Source organism: Schistosoma haematobium, chromosome 4 (genome assembly GCF_000699445.3).
Source record: "Schistosoma haematobium chromosome 4, whole genome shotgun sequence".
NCBI classification, from domain to species: domain Eukaryota; kingdom Metazoa; phylum Platyhelminthes; class Trematoda; order Strigeidida; family Schistosomatidae; genus Schistosoma; species Schistosoma haematobium.
In genome coordinates, this window is record NC_067199.1 from 44565689 (window position 1) to 44584085 (window position 18397).

Genomic DNA, 18397 nt, shown 5'->3' on the forward strand with positions numbered 1-18397 from the left:
GTTTTTGATTGAGATTATGAACCGATATTTTTGGGCTCCTCAGCAGCGCTCATCCACGACCCGCTCGCGGGATTTGAATCCAGAGCCTTTGGTCTCGCGCGCGGACGCTTAACCTACTGGACCACTGAGCCGGCATCCGACAGTGATAGTGTTCAACATCAACCAATCCACGGAATCGCGCGACCATCTTCCGTTGTACTGAGGCAGATACCTGTCTCTACCCGACATGGATTAGCCCCCACAATAGGACGAAACGGCCGTCCAGTGCTTCCAGGTTTCCAAAGGTGGTCTAACATCAATCGGTCAATGATATCAAATTATTAGAACCTGAAAAGAATTGGTACATGGTTGTTGAATAAGCTTAAAATAGACGTTGATGATGTACAAGACAGTTTTATTGTATGGAGCTGAAAATTGGAGAACTACCACAAACACCATCAAAAAGGTATAAGTATTTATAAACAATTGTCTACACAAGATACTCAATGTTCACTGAACGGATATCATCAGCTACAGCCTACTGCTGGGAAGAACAAACCAGATTCCGGTTGAAGAGGGAATTAAGAAAAGATGTTGGAAGTGAATAGGATATACATTACGGAAATTACCAAAGAACATAACGAGGGAACCTCTAACTTGGAATCCTTAAGGGGGACAGAAAAGAGAGAGACCAAAGAAAACACTGCATCGAGAATTGGAAGCGGACATCGAAAGGATGAATAACAAGTGGAAAGAACTGGAAAGGATTGTTCATCACAAAGTTTGATGAAAAATGCTGGTAGGCGGCTTATGCTCCTCCTCTAGGGGTAAAAGGCCTATGTAAGTAAATAAGTAAGTTGATGATGTAGTTTAAGAAAAAAACAGATGTTTCATGCTTAAGCCAACGAGCTCCATCCAAACAACACAACAAAACCAAAAGCTTCCCACTTGAATTATCCATCTTCGCTATCAGTTCACATTATACTTGAATATGTGATAAAGTATCAGGTATAATGTTTGATTTATATGTGATTGATAGTGACAATTTTTTGGAATTATGAACTAGAAACCGTCAAGTGTTAATGTTATCCTTGAATAAAGTGTCCAAATAAACCACTGATGTAAATAATCACCACTCAAGGATAGTTTTAGAGAGATCTTAAATCATTAGAGATCAAAATCAGTTATGTAACAACAGGAAATATTCAACACAACGAACAATACGTTTCTTTTAAAAGAATTTTATCGTAACGAATAGTATGAGACCAAAATAATGAAAGCTCCCAAATGCCCTGGTACAGCCTAGGGTGGGCAGAGTCAGCTCTCGCTCTCCATATGCTCTCACATGGCCACAAGTGTACAGCCACTAACAGGGAAGTTCTACTCACTATCTTCTCGTGACATTAATGTTGGTTACGCAATTCAGAGGAAAAAAGTGAATGTCCGGCGCTTTAACCGGGTTGGTGGATATGGATGATCTACCTAGGAGAGTTGGGAAACCCTGATTTTAAGCCAATGGTACACATGGGCTGCAGTATCCTGAAGGAACAAATGGCATATGAACCAATTATTGGTCACCGACTACCATGGGACTGCAACTTCTGACGTCGATCCACTGCCTTGTGGATCAGACCTTTAGGTCGATGACTCCGGGTGTGGCCACCTAAAAAAACCATCTGTTTCGGTTTGGGCACCCAGGCAGTATTACAGCCCACACATAAATCAAGTGACTTGTATGGCTCATATGTATTCGGTACCTCCTTGTAGATTCATTTCTTTTGAGTTATGACAACTAAAACACGCATCGAGTTAACATGAATAGTTTATAGATGTTGTTTAAGTTTTGTTCTGAATATCATGAATCAACTTTAAATTAGACATTTATTCAAAATCACGACCCATTCCACAGGTACTTAATCTTACTTCGGGAATATTTATAAATATGCGCTAAAATCCCTGTTAGAAATCGAACTCACGACCTTAAAGTATCGAGGTGAATGTTTTACCTTCAAACAGCTGAGTTAGCAGCCGACAGTTTACTTTTCTAACTTAAGACAATTTGTATATTAGTAGCAAACGACTACTTTTGAGCAAGATGAACCTGACAATGTTCTATGAACGGAAGAAAAACAGAAATTAAAATCAATAATCGACTATGATGGTTTATTTTTAGCCAATCTGTTTTGTAATAAGTTTCGTGAAAACATAGAAGGAGTCTAATACAAAGAAATTTTACTAGAAACGAATAATTCAGATCGTTAGCCAACGACATATTTATTTTTCCTGCTTCAAATTTTGACTCATGCTGCTACGTCAATCAACCAATTATAAGCCATTTCAGACCTGTCATATATGTGCATTGGTTCAAGTTGTGCGAATACCTCAACACAGAGAGATAACAAAGTAGTAGAAGTAGTGATTGTATTCATGGTAGTGTAAAAGATTAAGGATTCCGGAAGAAAATGTTGGTCAAAATAGCTTTACTGAACAATCTATTCTACCAGTAAACTAATTGGTAAGAATCATCAAGTCTTTTTTTGTTTGTAAAAATTTTGATCGAATTGATAGCGTAATTTTGTAAGATGGTAGTTGAAGGTTATCAATACGAAACTCAATGCCCAGGTTTCGTGCTATTTTACACTCGTCAGCAAGGTGTACCTGTAATCTTGAGAGAACTGATGCTTCCTGACGGATTCGAACGTGTGTCAACCAGCTTTACAGTCAGAGATATTACCACTGAGATTACAGGTACACATTGCTGATGAGTGTCAAATAGCACGAAACATGGGTTCAGGGTTTCTTGTCAACTACCTCTAACCACTATCTTATTATAACATAGTGTACGCACTGTCGAGTTACCTGAACTACTGGTCATATTGCAACCTGGTTGGTAGGATTCAATCTGCACTAAAAAGGGCCTGACACACATGACATTGATATGTACCAACTATGACAAGTTATTTATAGTACATTTTGGTCATGTAATCATTGTATGTAAGTGTTATAATTTCTCTTATTATGTATGACCCAGCTATTCTCATTGCTTAGTATTGTTCAACACTATTTCACTAGATAAGTCCCCAAATTAGAATACGGTTGAACAGGAACAAAATTATATTCCAAGGGTAGATGAAAGCAAGAAACACAATCGGAAAAACGTTAGTGTATTTATAGTTTTTACATGAGAAGATTCTAGAGTACTCTTCAAGTATCGGCTAACGCTGATTGGATAAGAAATAGCCAATCAGTGCGCAGCAACGCAATCGTGCAAAGAACTTGTTTTAATCCAATCTATATCCCGATAACAGTAAGTTTATAAATTTTTAAACCTTAGTGATAAACAGTTTATCAGATTGCTGTCCTCTACTGATTAGGTATTCAGGATAGAATGAAGTGTATTGTACCGAATAAGAAACTGGATTTCTAGTCACTATGGGAGTTCATTTGTGTTACTAGTTTCGAAGATGATACTTTGGTTTGAATAGTATCAATAACGTCATAGTTAATGAACTCTATAAATAGGCAACATAAAAGATTGAAAAAAAACATATAAAATGCTAGACATAATTTATCAGAAGGGATTTTGTGGAGATTTTAGAAATTTCATTGATTGAAATCATGAGTCAATTGAAGCTAGACCACTATGGAAAAACTGGAAGCACTTGACGACCGTCCCTTCTGATAATAATCATCTGCTCACTAGTGACTGACTTCAAGAGATACTCCTGGAGTTCTAGTGAGAAGCCGTGACCAGTGGAGTTCAACCAGGTCAGTTGTGAAATATCAGCTCACTGAAGACAATGGTGTACGGTGGCGCAACTTGGTGGATTGGTTGAAGTTAGACATTGACACCGTTGGATGTTGGCCGGCTCAATGGTCTGATGGTTAAGCGCCTAGCGCGAAACTGGTAGGTCCTGTGTTTGAATTTTGAGGGGAGCGGGATCATGGGTGCGCACCGCTGAGGAGTCCCATACTAGAACGAAACGGCCGTCCAGTGCTTCCAGGTTCTCCATGGTGGCCTGGCTTCAAATGACTCATGATTTCAGTCAGTGGAACATAATTTACACAAACCTACTTATTTTTGATTACAGAATGGCAAAAAAAACAATGTTAAAGATAGATGTAAATAAATCTTACTTGGTGTCATAAAGAATGTATGATTTCGATCACATCTTGTAACATCTTTATCAATTCTATATAAATTATCAGCAAATATTTCTAATGTATTTGGCTAAAATAGTATAAAGAAGGTAACAATTAGGTGGAGAGTGAAGAGAGGAGGGGGCGATAAAGGCAACAAAATATTCATAAATATAGCATTATTACTAAATAAGATCATCTAGTTATGTGACGACGGACCACAGGTGAACTAAAGGAAGCTGTAAGAGGCTCAGAAGGAGCCGAAGATGTTCCATCCAATCACCTTTCGGAAGAATATTCTAGATTTCCTACGTCTAGCTTCCCGATTGGACAATGCTAATAACCTCCTGTATGAGGATTGGAAGACTGTAATGATGATTTCGTTCTTACGAAAAACTATAAATACCTGACAATTTTGTACTATAATTGACACTGTCTGGGAATAGTATTCTTTTCATTAGTCTTCTGTCTTCTTATTGCGACTTGGAAGGGTTTTGGTATTCTGGTGCTCTGTTATACGCGGTGTATCAAGAAATCAACATTCAAGATATAACAAGTTACAATAGAATAGGAACTCAACGACTGAATCACACTTGTAAACATACATTAGATATAAGTCTTATTAAATGAGTACTTACAAAATACAATTATCTCTGTACTCTGTTAACCTCTTCTGTATAATTCAACATCAGACAGATCACAGATTATACTAACTATTAAGTAATTGATCAGTCTCTTAATGGCATATGTGAATCTTGTGCGGATCGCCTTGATATTGCCTTAGTTCACAAGCTTTATAAACAAAGATGGACAGTGGCTAACAGTGGGATCCAGGACGCACGTTTCGTTCTATTCAGGACTAGTCAGCTGGATGTACCTAGATTCAAAAGTTGACATTTACTTCGGAACTTGAACCCAGTACCGTTCGCTTCAAACGCGATCGCATTATTCACTTAGTTACTGAGTAAGATGTTTAAAGTTATGCTAAGCGATATCTTACTGTGACATGTAATTTTCACTATACTATATTACACTTCATTGTAAATTAATTTTGTTATACGTCATAGTTTTTCCTCAGGAAGGTTAGCAAATTCCTGTTTTATAGTTGTATCATAATATACATTCTAATTTTGAGATGGTGGAGAAAATTTGTAGCTCATGTGGGTGATTTTGATGGAGGTTTGTTCTCTAAGCTGGATGGTTTGTTCGTGGAGCTTTCATCGTTTAGAAGAACGATGAAAGCTCCACGAACAAACCATCCAGCTTAGAGAACAAAACTCCATTATAAATCCTAATGTTTGGATGCCAAAAGTTCGATGCGAACCGAAAGTTCACATTTTCCTCAATGACATTTACAGTTCCTTCACTGAACACTACTTTTCAATGGTATTATGCTTGCCAAAGTCACGGATAAACTATTCATACACATTCAGTCAGAGTGCTGTTAGAGGTATTTATACATTTTAGTTGTATAAAATTCCACTATTCCAGAGAGATAGTTTTCCTCTTTCTCTTAGTGCGTGCGTTGGGAGGAAATACGACTAAACTGTTGTGGTTGTGTGGCAGTAGTATAGACCAGGCAACCTATATCGACAGACATAAGTAGTATGTAACATCAGTCAGAAGTGGATTACGTGACCGTAGAAGGTTGAGTAGATCGAATTCAAGAAAACAGAGAGTGATTATAGTAATAACAGGAATGAAGGATCAATGTAGTTTGTAAGAGACAACTGATGGAAGACGTGCAAATGAAGTATTAAATGTATGGATTTCGTATTTTGCGAAGACGTTCTATAATTTTGTAATCACTAATAAATTGATCTTCCCCACTTGTATGAGATGGATCGGCAATATCACTGTTAGAAAACACTGGATGCCAACCCAGTGTTTTTAAAGCTTTGGCATTCACTGAATGACTTGTATGTCCTAGATTCAATCCCTAATGAAGTGTGCACTGCTGAAGAATCACACATATCAACACGAAACAGTCAAAACTACTTAGACCGAAGTCGATCTGTGGTGAATACAACCTTCATATTAAATCAATCTCTACAAAGACCGTTTCAACCAAACTTTTAATACAATTAAACTAACCGAAAATTCACATTGATCTTGAAGTGTATTGTTGATAAACAATTGTGAATCAGTCGAAAGATTTGATAATTTAGAAGTAGATATTTCATTAGGAAGTGTTGCTGTTGAAGAACGATTATCTGAGGAATAGAAAGAAGTGGGAAAGATACTTAATGAATATAATTAAATAACATAATGAAGATAAAGTACATCCATGGTTTTAAAAATGTTTGTACGTCTAAGCTCTAGACCACTGAGATGGCATCCAGTGCTGTTAATGTCTAACTTTAATCGATCCATGATCTTGCACAACCATTGACCTATTATTTGAGGTGGATAACTGTCCCACACTCGACATAGACTGGACTCAATTGATTACGGTTTCTCACAAGAACTCCAGGCAATCCATCATAAAGGCAGTCACTAGTGAGCGCATTATTATTATTATTATTAAAATAGGATTTTGTGAAAATCTTAGTGATTCTATTAGTTGAATTCATAAGTCGATGTAAGCTAAACCACAATTGGTAACCTGGAAGCATTGGACAGCCGAGACCGAAGGTCCTGGGTTCGAGTCCCGCGTGCAGAAGATTGATTGTAGTGAATTTGTCGGTTTGTTCGCAACACCTATTCCAAAGAATTTCAGCAATCTCGTTATGGTTTCTGATATGCATTTATATTTCTGAGATGTCTCTATTCAAAGTTGATTGAGTTAAGCATTTGCTAGCGTTTTCTGGGCTTCTAGAGACCTTAAAGGAGGATATTTTCTGGACTCCGACAAAAAAAACGATTTAAGATGCCGATCGATATCAAGTATTGAATTCACCAGTTATAATTTTGTCAGTTCCAGGTCTACTATACTCTGTTTATAGCATATCGTTTTGGCCTACACTGTTAATCTTAAGCCAAAGTAAATTAATCACACTCCTATTAATTTATTATTTACAAACAAACATATTGGATCATATCACATAGTAAATAAAGATACACAGTTATACATAAACAAGCCAAAATTGACTGTGAACTGTTGGGACGGCTTTCGAGAAATACAATGAAGCTTCCAGATGCTCTAAATGAGCCAACGAGTCTCCATCCAATTAGAACCTGATGAATCTTTCTAGAATATCAACGTGGCATTCTATGATTGAATGATAGTATAACAATCCCTCCTTAAGGATTGGCTAAATTATTATGATGTTATAACTAATGTTACTATCTATAAATAACCATGTTTTTCTGAACATTATTGATTCTTACTCAATAATCACCTCTCTTACTTCTTTTGTTTTCTGATTTGTAACTATGAGGTCCGAGTACCATTAGTTGTATATCGTATTCAGACGTAATCGAATAGGGGACATACCATGAATAGAGCAAGTTGTAAATATTTGCTTAATTGTATTGATAACTAGAATCAATAAGGACAAGTCCCCTATTTGTTTTATGCATCTTTTTATATCCAGATAAGAAATGGTAACGTTTGGGATCTAGTTCTGAGGTAATACTATACATATATTATTATCGTAACTAAACTATTCATATTCATGTCCCTCTTATTATGAGTTTTATTTTCACCTATGAACTGTTATTATACGATTTACCATTCTTGAATTATGTCCAGTGTATTAATTACAGCTTCCCATACTCACGGCTTCTTTTGGATAGATCTTGTACAAATGTTGTTTTTCTATTTTATGGTATGATGTGGTCTGTTTGGTTGGTATATAAACTCAGTATGTTCGAAATACATGATTCATATCGTAAAGGCTGAGATTAGTGCTCTGGACTCAACAGGCAGGTAGGGTTAGACAGGAAACTGAACCGATAAGGACTCTAGACTGCTCATATGGGTTTTATGTGTCATTGGTCTGGTCGATAAATCACTGTCCTTTAATTGGCGGTATCATTACGTTATACATTTGCAGTTTACAGGGCAAAAGTTCTAACACATCTTAAGTAAATAATTCATGTTCAAAATATTTAAATATAACTATGAAAATTCCAATGGTTAAGATCATGAATCAGTTGAAGCTAGATCACCATGGAAAACCTGAAAACACTGGACGACCGCTTCGTCCTAGTATGGGACTCTTCAGCAGTGTACAACCACGATCCCGCCTCGAGGGATTCGAACCCAGGATCTGCTGGTTTCGCGCTCGAGAACTTAACCACTAGACCTCTGAGCCGACACCTAACGGTGTTAATGTCTAACTTCAACTAATCCACGAAATTGAGCCACATATCCAGCATTGTCATCAGTGAGTTATTATCTCACAACAGACCCGGTTGAACTCCAATGGTCACTACCTCTCACTAGAACTCCAGGATATACCTGTTGAAGCCAGTCACTAGTGAGCATATGCTGATTAATATCAGATACGTTTTGTGGATATTATAGTATATTATATTATAATAACTATGAAAACATTAACTTTTGTACAAATGAATACCTACCATGTAAACCATTATCATCATTTACATTATTCTCTAGTTCTACATTGTTTATATCATTTGGTTGTTTTGTTGAGTTCTAAAATATAAAGAAAAATGAAGTAGAATAATATTGACTTATTCAAACAAACATGTTATACAAAGTGATATACCCCGATGAGAATGCTTAACTGCGGTGATTAGACAAGAACTGGTGTTTTCAACGTGATATGGTCGCCGACGAGAATTATGGATGGTAACTATTAGAATCTATTTCTGGACTAATACTATATATATGCATGCCGGTTGAGTGGTCTGAATAACAACATAAGCAGAAACTTCAATTAGAAGTGAGATAGATTGAATTATATCAATGTATGTGGATAATTGTAGATACATATTAAACTGGAATGATGTTGTGATTTTGGTTAGAGGGAATGTGAAGAAAGTTAGAGCAGTTTTAGAAGTTTGGGATTCCAGTCAATCAATAATCAATAGAAATCGACTCAATTTACCAACCAATCAAAATAGTCACGGGTAATATAGGATCAAGAATCAGGTTAAGGAGGGGAGCAATCAAAATAAATATCCAGGTAACAATAGGTCATCAATAAACAGTTAAGACCAAAGTCTACAGGATAAGCTATCTGTCATATGTGGAGATGAGAAAAAAACCCATTAAGATTATTCCGTCTGAGCTACAAATCTTCTTTAACCGAATGAATTTCCATGGTTTTATTAAAGGCTTAGAACGTATTATAATGTTAAACGGTAAGAAATTCAAACGGAAACATAGCAACTGTTTACATTTTTTTCATAGTGGGGCAACGTAAGGAGATGTAGTCCCATGGTAGGCGGTGACCAATAATTGGTTCATACCACACTTGTTCTCTTAGGATCCTGGAGCCCATGTACACCATTGGTTTGGAATAAGGGTTTTCCAACTCCCGTCTGTGGAACTGCCGTATCCACCATTCCGGTTAAAGCTCCGGACATGCGCTTTTCCTCCTCTTAATTTCGTAAACAATAGTAATGCCACGAGAAGGCAGTAAGTAAGACTTCCCTGTCAGGGGTTGTATGCAAGTGGCCACTTGAGAGCATTTTGAGAGGGATAAATGACTGTATCCACTCTCGGCCGTACCAAGGCATTTTGGGGCAGGTACTAACTATTGACAACTATGTACATAATTACAATTTACATGTATGTGAAATAGAAATTTATCACATTATTGAATATTTGGTGGTGGTGATTGCTTTTTGGAAACAAAATGTATGATGTTTTTTAGTAGAATCCAGGACGCGCATTTCGTCCTATTTAGAGGCTCATCAGTTGAATGTAAAGTAATGAGAAGATTCAAACAACTGATACATGTGAATTGAAATTTATAATATGAAATAAATGTATTACTATTATGTTTACACAGTATTCTACGTTTAACGTCGACATTATTCACCCCATTGTTTCATCATATGAGAAGAGTACATCAAACACAAGTGTCACTGATGTCTTTAAACGATTTGTTGAGCTATATCACGAATAACTTGAAGTTTAAGCATGATCAAGAGGACTTTAGCACAATGGTCTAAATATCATATCTCCACCATGAGATTTCGAAATCTTTGAAATTTGTGAGGATTATAGAGTAGATGATTTGGAGTTTACTACTCTAGTTGTAAAGAAATCCCACTAAGAAATCTATTTCCCCATTTAACTAATAAAATGATATACGAATAGTAATAGTGGTTTTTTTATTTTTTGTAAATAATAAAAACTAATGATCATCTAGAAGAACATTTGGAACTCAAAACAACTGTCTATCAAACAATATCAAAGTCAGAATCTTCAGTAAGAACGTCAAGACAGTTCTACTGTATGGAGCTGAAATTTCGAGAACTACCACAATCTTCATCAAAGGTGTACAAGTATTACACAAGATACTCAATATTTGCTGAACGGATACCATAAACAACAGCCCACAATGTGGGAGACAACAGACAAGCTCCTAGTTGAAGAGGAAATTACGAAAAGATGTTGGAAGTGGATATGACATACATTTAAAAAATCTTCAAACTACATCACGAAGCAAACGCTAACTTGAAATCCTAAAGGGAAACAGAGAAGAGGGAGACCAAGGAACACACTGTGTCGAGAATTGGAAGCGAATATCGAAAGGATGAATAACAACTGGAAAGAATTCGAAACGATTGTTCATGACACAGTTGGACAGAGAGAATGCTGAAGGGCAGCCTGTGCTCCTCCATAAGGGATAACAGGTATAAAGAAGTAAGTAATAAACACTTACCATTGATAATTCATTATCAGCAAGTGATTTTGAATGATCTAAACACTCCTTAAATTCAGTTGAATCATTATTAGGTGGAACAATCGCTACGAAATTAGCATATCGAACATCCTGTTTTAAATACTGTACAACACGATTCCATGTATTTAAAGCATTTGTATAAATCTCTTTTTGTTGTATATTGACTGCATTCAGTTGTTCACTAGTTGAGTTCCATGTATATAAACCCAATAAATATGGCCATACCTATACATGAAAAGATTAAAGGAAAAAACATTGTATACGAATAAGCTTCTTCATTGATGAATATGAAATTGATGGTTATGGAATGACTTGAAGTTCCTGAGATTGATGAACATGCATGTGATGAACAATAGAACTCCTTTGGGAGAAGAATAACAGTGTCCACATAACATATGAAAACTATATAAATTAACTACTTTATTTTCACATTTCCAATCAGTTGTCTTTCACAAACTTTATTCCTAGTTCCCTTGATATTGTTTGGCTTGTATCTTCCCATTGAGGTTTAAGACTTCAATTGATCAGTCTGTTATCGGCATATGTGCATACTGTGCGTATGCCTCGATACTACCTTAATTCACAAGCTATTTGTAAGCAATGATGGATAGTGGCTAGCAGTGGAATCTGGGATGCGCATTTCGTCCTATTTGGGACTCGTCAGTCGGATGTACCTGCATCTCAGAGTTGATGTTCACTCTGGGACTCGAACCCAGTATCATTCACTTCAAACGCCATCACGTTATCCACTCAGCTACTGAGTCTTAGTTGTTATTACAATTACTTTCTGTTTACATTCCTGTTTACTTCGATTCAATCTTCTTAATCTTCTGTTACTAGGCAATCCAATTCTGATTGATGTTACATACTATTTATGTCAACAGATATCAGTAACATACACTACACTCATACTGTTATAAAGTCATAATTAGAATCAATTACTGGTCTATTACCATTTCCTTTTCCATATTATTTCGGATGATTTCAATCCATAGTGATTATACATGTATTGAACTGGGAAATCTTAAATATCACTAGAGTATAAATATGATATAATATATGATTCGTATTGAGGAGGCTGAGATTAGCGTTCTGGACTCAAATGTCATATGAGGATAACCAGAGGTCTAATCCTCTTTAACTGACCATTTACTGAATAAATGAATGGGAAAACCCTAGACATTGCACATACCCATCGAACATTGAGAAGCAAATGCATTACAAATTGATAGATACATGCTCTCTCCATAAAACGTTCTGGGTGAATCTCTAAATAGTCTTCATTAACCTATAATTTCTTCATGAACTCCTGATTTTAATTATTTGAACTGAGTCAATAGAAGAAGAGTGCAAAATAAGTTTCTATTTAAAACAAAGAATATGATAAGAATATAAATTTATTTGGTTGAGACCATGAATCGATTGATTTTAGACCTCGATCGAAAACCTGGAGCCACTAGACGGCTAATTTGACCTACTGTGCGACTCCTCAGTAGTGAGCACCCACGATCCCACCCGTGGGATTTGAATCCAAGACCTTCAGTGTCGCGCGTGAACGCTTAACCTCTAGACCACTAATTCGACATCCAACGGTGTTATTATTTAACCTCAACCAATCCAGCTAATTCATGTCGCGTAGAGACAGGTATCTACCGCAGTTAAGCATTCGTGAGCGAGACCACAATTCCAGGTTCGAATCCTGCTAGCGGGGTCGTGGGTACGCACTACTGAGGAATCCAACAATAGAACGAAACGGCTGTTCAGTGCTTCCAGTGTTTCAATGGTGATCTAACATCAATCGATTAGTGATCTCATATAAAAACTTAACGATCTTCACAACTTCATATTGATAATTAGTAGTATAATTATGATTTACCTCATTTCTAATTGTTGGATCACAATTACCAAAATAAATATAACGACAAAGTTCACTGAATGGGATTTGCTGTATATATAAAGAATAGAACAATATAATATGCACAATATGTGTGAATGTGACTTTTTAAACAAAAAATTATAATTTAATTCATTTTTATATTGATTGTTTAACTTATCCCATTGATGTTTAGGACTGAATTGGATCAGTGTCATATTGACATAAATGCATCGTGTGTGGATTGCTTCAATATTACCAGTAAGCTACAAGCATTATAAACAATGAATAATGATGGATAGTAGTGGAAACAAGTACACGCATTTCGTCCTATTTGTGACTTGTCGACTGCATGTATCTACATTCCAGAGTTCATATTCACTTCAAGACACGAACCCAGCACTCTTTGCTTCAAACCGTTCAGTCTTATACATCAGAGAAAGAGTACATTTTTTTATTTATTTATTTGAACACATAAATATTGGGACAAGAATGCGCTAAATATATATGCGCCACACAAAACAATGATAATTTAAGGGCATGGAAAAAAAGAGAGAATAATAACGAAGAGATTGATGTAAGGTAGTGTGGTAATAATAATAGTAATAATGAGGGAACGGAAAGGTACAATCACAACAAATCTTTCAGTTAAGGAAGATACAACCACTTTTTACGAAGAAAGTAAAAGAAGGTTACAGCAGGATCGCCACTGGCTTCTATTCTGGGCCATATCTGATAACGTCTCTAGCCACTGTATTGCACCATCACTCAGACCACAACCAGGGAGTCGTGAAGGACCAACAGAAGCCAGTCCTTTGCAGCTTTCTTTCATATCACGACACCATGTCATGCACTGAACACATCTCCGCTTTTTCCAACCAGTCCCCGAGTCGGCAAATAATGCACGACGTGGAATTCTCTGGGACGACATTCGTAGAACATATCCAAGCCACCGAAGTCGGTGTTTCAAGACGGTGACACCAATAGCATTATCGTCTCTGTGCCCGAACACACGATACCGAACCTCTGCATTACTAACATGGTGTCGCCACTGGATGTCAGCAATCCTTCGGAGACAACGATGATCGAACACAGAGAGTCGTCTAACGTCCTCAACTCGGAGAGGCCAGGTTTCACAAGCATAGAGCAAAACTGCTCTCACTGACGCGTTGTAGATCCGACCTTTTACAGCCAGACTAACATCACGAAGGCGCCAAAGATGGCCCAGGTTGGCATAAGCCGCTCTGGCTTTCACTATACGTGCATTGATCTCATCACTCATACCCCCACCAGCACTTATGCAGCTACCTCGATTCACGAACTTCTCGACTACTTCTATCTGCTCACCATCCAGGGTAAGTACAGGATTAGAATCCTGCCAGTCGGTGTTCTAACACTTGGCGGGGGGTGAAGATATGATCAATACATCCTCGACCAGAATGAAAACCAGCCTGCTCCTCGCGAGTCAATCATTCTCGGGTTTTGAACAACCTACGAAGTATGACGGAAGCCAATAGCTTGGACGCAGTTGGAAGTAAACTTATCCACCGATAGTTGTTACAGGAACGACGTGAACCCTTTTTAAAGATAGGGACAACTATCGACTCATTCCATGACGTTGGTACACTCTCTAGTTCCCAAACCCTTGTAAACAACGTCGTCAGTTCCCTAGTCAGAAAGCCACTACCATCTTTAAAAAGAGCCGGAGGTAAATCATCTGGGCCAGGTGATTTGTAGCGCTTCAAGAGTTGGAGTTCCTTGCGGACTTCCGCCTCATTTGGTGGATCAGTCGTCACCGGCCTTGGAGGGCAGGACAGTCTGACCGATGTTGCTGGAGCAGCAGGCCAGTTGAACTGCCCTTCGAAGAATTCTGCCCATCGTCCATGATTGGCATCCCATCATCCTCGTAGATTGTTTCGCTCACACCAGACTTCTTATTGCCAGTGGCTCGGACGAGTTGGAAGAGCTTACGGCAATTACCAGATGCAGCTGCTGCTTACAGCTCATTAGCACGCTCCAACCACCAAACTTCTCGGTCCTTACGCAAGCTTTGCCCAATTTCACTACGTAACATCCTTCGTTTGTGGTCAAAATCAAGGTCACCCGGAGTAGACCGACGGGCTTCAATGAGTTGTAAGGAGCCTGAAGAAACCCAGTGCTTATAAGCGGGACGTTTAGCGAACCCACAACTGACTGTACCCGGCATTTTCATGGCGTCATGCGATTGCAACCAATGCTCATCTATAATTTTCGGTGGAATGCTAGTTAGTCTAGAAGCTACCTCGGTTCAATACTTACTAGCAACAGAAGTTGCAACCAGCTTGCTAACATCAATCCGTTGGTGGCGGTCACTTCGTTGGCCACTGAAAAGGTAAGATTGGCGCAGACCAAGGCATGGTCAGAGTCCAGATAGGTACTCCAAAAGGAGCGGCAGTCTTGTACACAACCACGCCAGCGGTAGCTGATCGCGATGTGATCAATCTGAGTCCAGGCTTGAGATGCAGAGGGAGGACGCAAGTTGGCACATCGGTGATGACTGTGCCGAAAGTCAGTGCTAACCAGAAACAGGTTGTGGTCTGTGCATAGTTGTAGTAGACGGTCCCCGTTATCTGTCCTGCAACCAACAAGTCCCCATCAGCCACCTAAACGACTCTCATCTGTGCCTAGACGCCCGACCTGAGCATTCAAGTCTCCGGCTAGTACTACAATATCTGTCGAACGAACTTTCTGGAGAAGAACAGATAACTGGTGGTAAAACTCATCCTTAATTGCATCCGGGCTGCAATCTGTCGGGGCATAGGCGGAGATGACGAAAAGACATCGTTTCTCACGCCGATTTCTTCTCACTCTGATGGAACTTTCTAATCTAACAGCACATAACCGACTGTTAATAGGGATCCAATCGATTAGTGCTGCCTCAGCTCGAGCGCTTAGTGCGACACCAACGCCAGCAAAACCAGACGAAGATGCCACAGGGTCCCCGGATAAGCGCACGTAAAACAAGCTTTTTGAAGCGACAGATGGAGAGCGAATTTGCAGTACTTCACCAGAGTCTTGAATACGGGTCTCGGACAGACAGCAAACATAGATATTAGGACTTTCTAAAGACATAGCCAGCCCTATCTGTTGTCCAATCTGCATAAGTATGCGAACGTTGAAGGCAGCCAGTTTGAATGGTGCACGTGGTTTCAGATAAACTGCTTCAGTACTCATATTCGGTGGTAACATACAATTTTCAACCGGACAGTGACTCGAGAACGTTTAGATAGAATCGAATTTCCACCAAAGACGAGCTGCTGTATAAGTCGAAAAAATAAGTATAGACAGAGTAGGAATAAAAGAGGGTGAATAATGTCGTAGTAAATAACAGTAATAATAATAATAGTCATAATAATAACAATAATAGTAATGACAATAGTTTGAATCATTTGATTGTTATTCGAAGCGAGAAAAGTAGTTTCCATAGATATAGGGAGTTCATCATTAGCGTGTGGGCTGTGATACTGCCCGGGTGCCCAGACCGAAGCAGGTGGTTATCTTAGGGGGCCACACCCCGAGCCTTTGACCTAAAGGTCAGACCTACAAGGCAGTGGGTGGAGATGCAGTCCCATGGTAGCCGGTGACCGAAAATTGGTTCATACGCCATTTGTTCCCGCAGGATACTGGAGCCCATGTGCACCATTGGTTTGGTTTGGGATCCGGTTAAAGCGCCGGACATTCGCTTTTCGTCCTCTCATTTTCGTAAACAACACCCCCGTCACGAGAAGGCAGTGAGTAGGACTTCCCTGGCAGAGGCTGTATACGTATGGCCGTGTGAGAGTATTTCGAGAGGGAAGGCGGACCCACCTCGCTCTCGGTCATACCAGGGCATAACTGTGTGTATATATCTATAACCTTTCGTTTTTATGTTGCTTATCCTAATCTGCTCAATCTGGTACATCTACTTTTCATTAATCCAGAACTTCAGTAGATAAATCATGTTAAGGTATGCACTGAATTTATCAGTCCACAAAAAGTTACTGCAATGGTCAATCAGACCAGTCGATGACAGTTCGAGTTATGTGCTTTATGACAACTGTATTGTATACGTTATGGTAATAAAATATTGACAACAGTATTGAACGAGAACACCAGTGAGGACAACCGAACGTATTTAAACACAAAAATTACAAAATCCCTTAATAGAATCTGAGAAGCATACAATGAAATCCTCATCGCGGGGGGCGGGATTGTGGATGCGCACTGCTGAGTAGTCCCATACCAGGACGAAGCGGCCGTCCAGTGCTTCCAGGTTTTCCATGGTGGTCTAGCTTCAATTGACTCATGATTTCATCCAGTGAAATCTTCATTTGCAAAATGTCAGTCAATTGTCTCAGACTTTGTTACTCATTCGTTTCCATACCAATCATTCACTGTTCTCGTTCTCTTCCATCTTCTTAATCTTCTGCTGCTAGACATTTCACTTTCGATTAATGATACATACTACTTGTATCTATCAACATCAGTAGCACACATCATAACAGTAATACGGTTCTACAGGTAACCAATAAGCTAACCAATCAGATGTTAAAAATTCAGAAATAGTTATGAAACAATTATCCGGATAACTTTGGTTTCGCAATACTTCAACAGTTTACATTATTTTATTTTTAGGTGTTCATAATCAAATTCAGTGGAACAATAAAACATTCTGTTATTTTTTTGTTAGAATCAAAATCATCCGTTCTGTTTTCGTGATGAATACGGTGGTCTTGAGTGATGTTTAAAGGTATGAGGACGGTTATCACCTCCTGGTTCTTCTAGAGGTATCTGAAAAGGAAATTGGATTAGAATTGGTCTTAGTGACCTGAGAGCATGACCGTAGTACCCAAAGGACAGTTGCATGAGGCCGGTCACACATGATGTTTTTATGGGGTCATATTTTTTTGTATTTTCTTGATGAAAGTTAACTAAAGCCATAAATCAATCTTCTGTAAACGATACTGAATACATTCAAGGTTTTGCATAATATATATGTATTTAGAGATTATCACTACTAAGGTAAATAAAAGTATGTCGCATGTTTTCCATAGTAATCAACCTATAGCACGGTACAGTTATACATTTGTTCAAGTTGCTACACCATGTTAGAAAGCCGATGTGTAAATAATAAAATGATTGTTATGATATTTGAAGTATGAGGTGTGTCAGCGACAGAAGAAAAAAAGGAGAGAAGGTTACAAAAAAAGGGGGGTTATGATCCAGAAAAAGAGAATGAATTCGAGCAATAGTTATCATGAAATATCATTGATCATGATCTAGAGATAGATAAAATCCATGTGGGACTATATCACCGCTATTGACTTTGATTTACGTCACCCAATGTCACAAAATATCATACTTGAATATCTCACTGACCCTACCTAGTTGAACTTAACTTACCAATACTACTTATATCAACAGTTGATGACTTCGTGGACTGATGCCAAGTCTTACTTGGTCAAATTGAGCTTCCTTTTAGTTATATCCAACAGCTCCCCCCCCTCGATCATTGTTAGTCTATTAAATAATGGTCAAGCACACGTATAACATGTCCCAG

General features: G+C 38.3%; 1 protein-coding gene across 2 annotated transcripts in view; it reads right to left on the reverse strand.

Annotated features, from left to right (window-relative positions):
• The window catches only part of SGSM2_4 (Small G protein signaling modulator 2), a 99918-nt gene that overhangs the window by 12258 nt on the left and 69263 nt on the right, over positions 1–18397 (reverse strand). For both annotated transcript variants that reach the window (XM_051216529.1, XM_051216530.1), the window contains 5 exons: positions 12823–12891; positions 10926–11171; positions 8647–8722; positions 6214–6332; positions 4117–4210 (listed from right to left, as the gene is read on the reverse strand). In XM_051216529.1, the coding sequence (XP_051067127.1) occupies positions 4117–4210; positions 6214–6332; positions 8647–8722; positions 10926–11171; positions 12823–12891 (604 nt within the window). The remainder of the gene's footprint in view (positions 1–4116; positions 4211–6213; positions 6333–8646; positions 8723–10925; positions 11172–12822; positions 12892–18397) is intronic.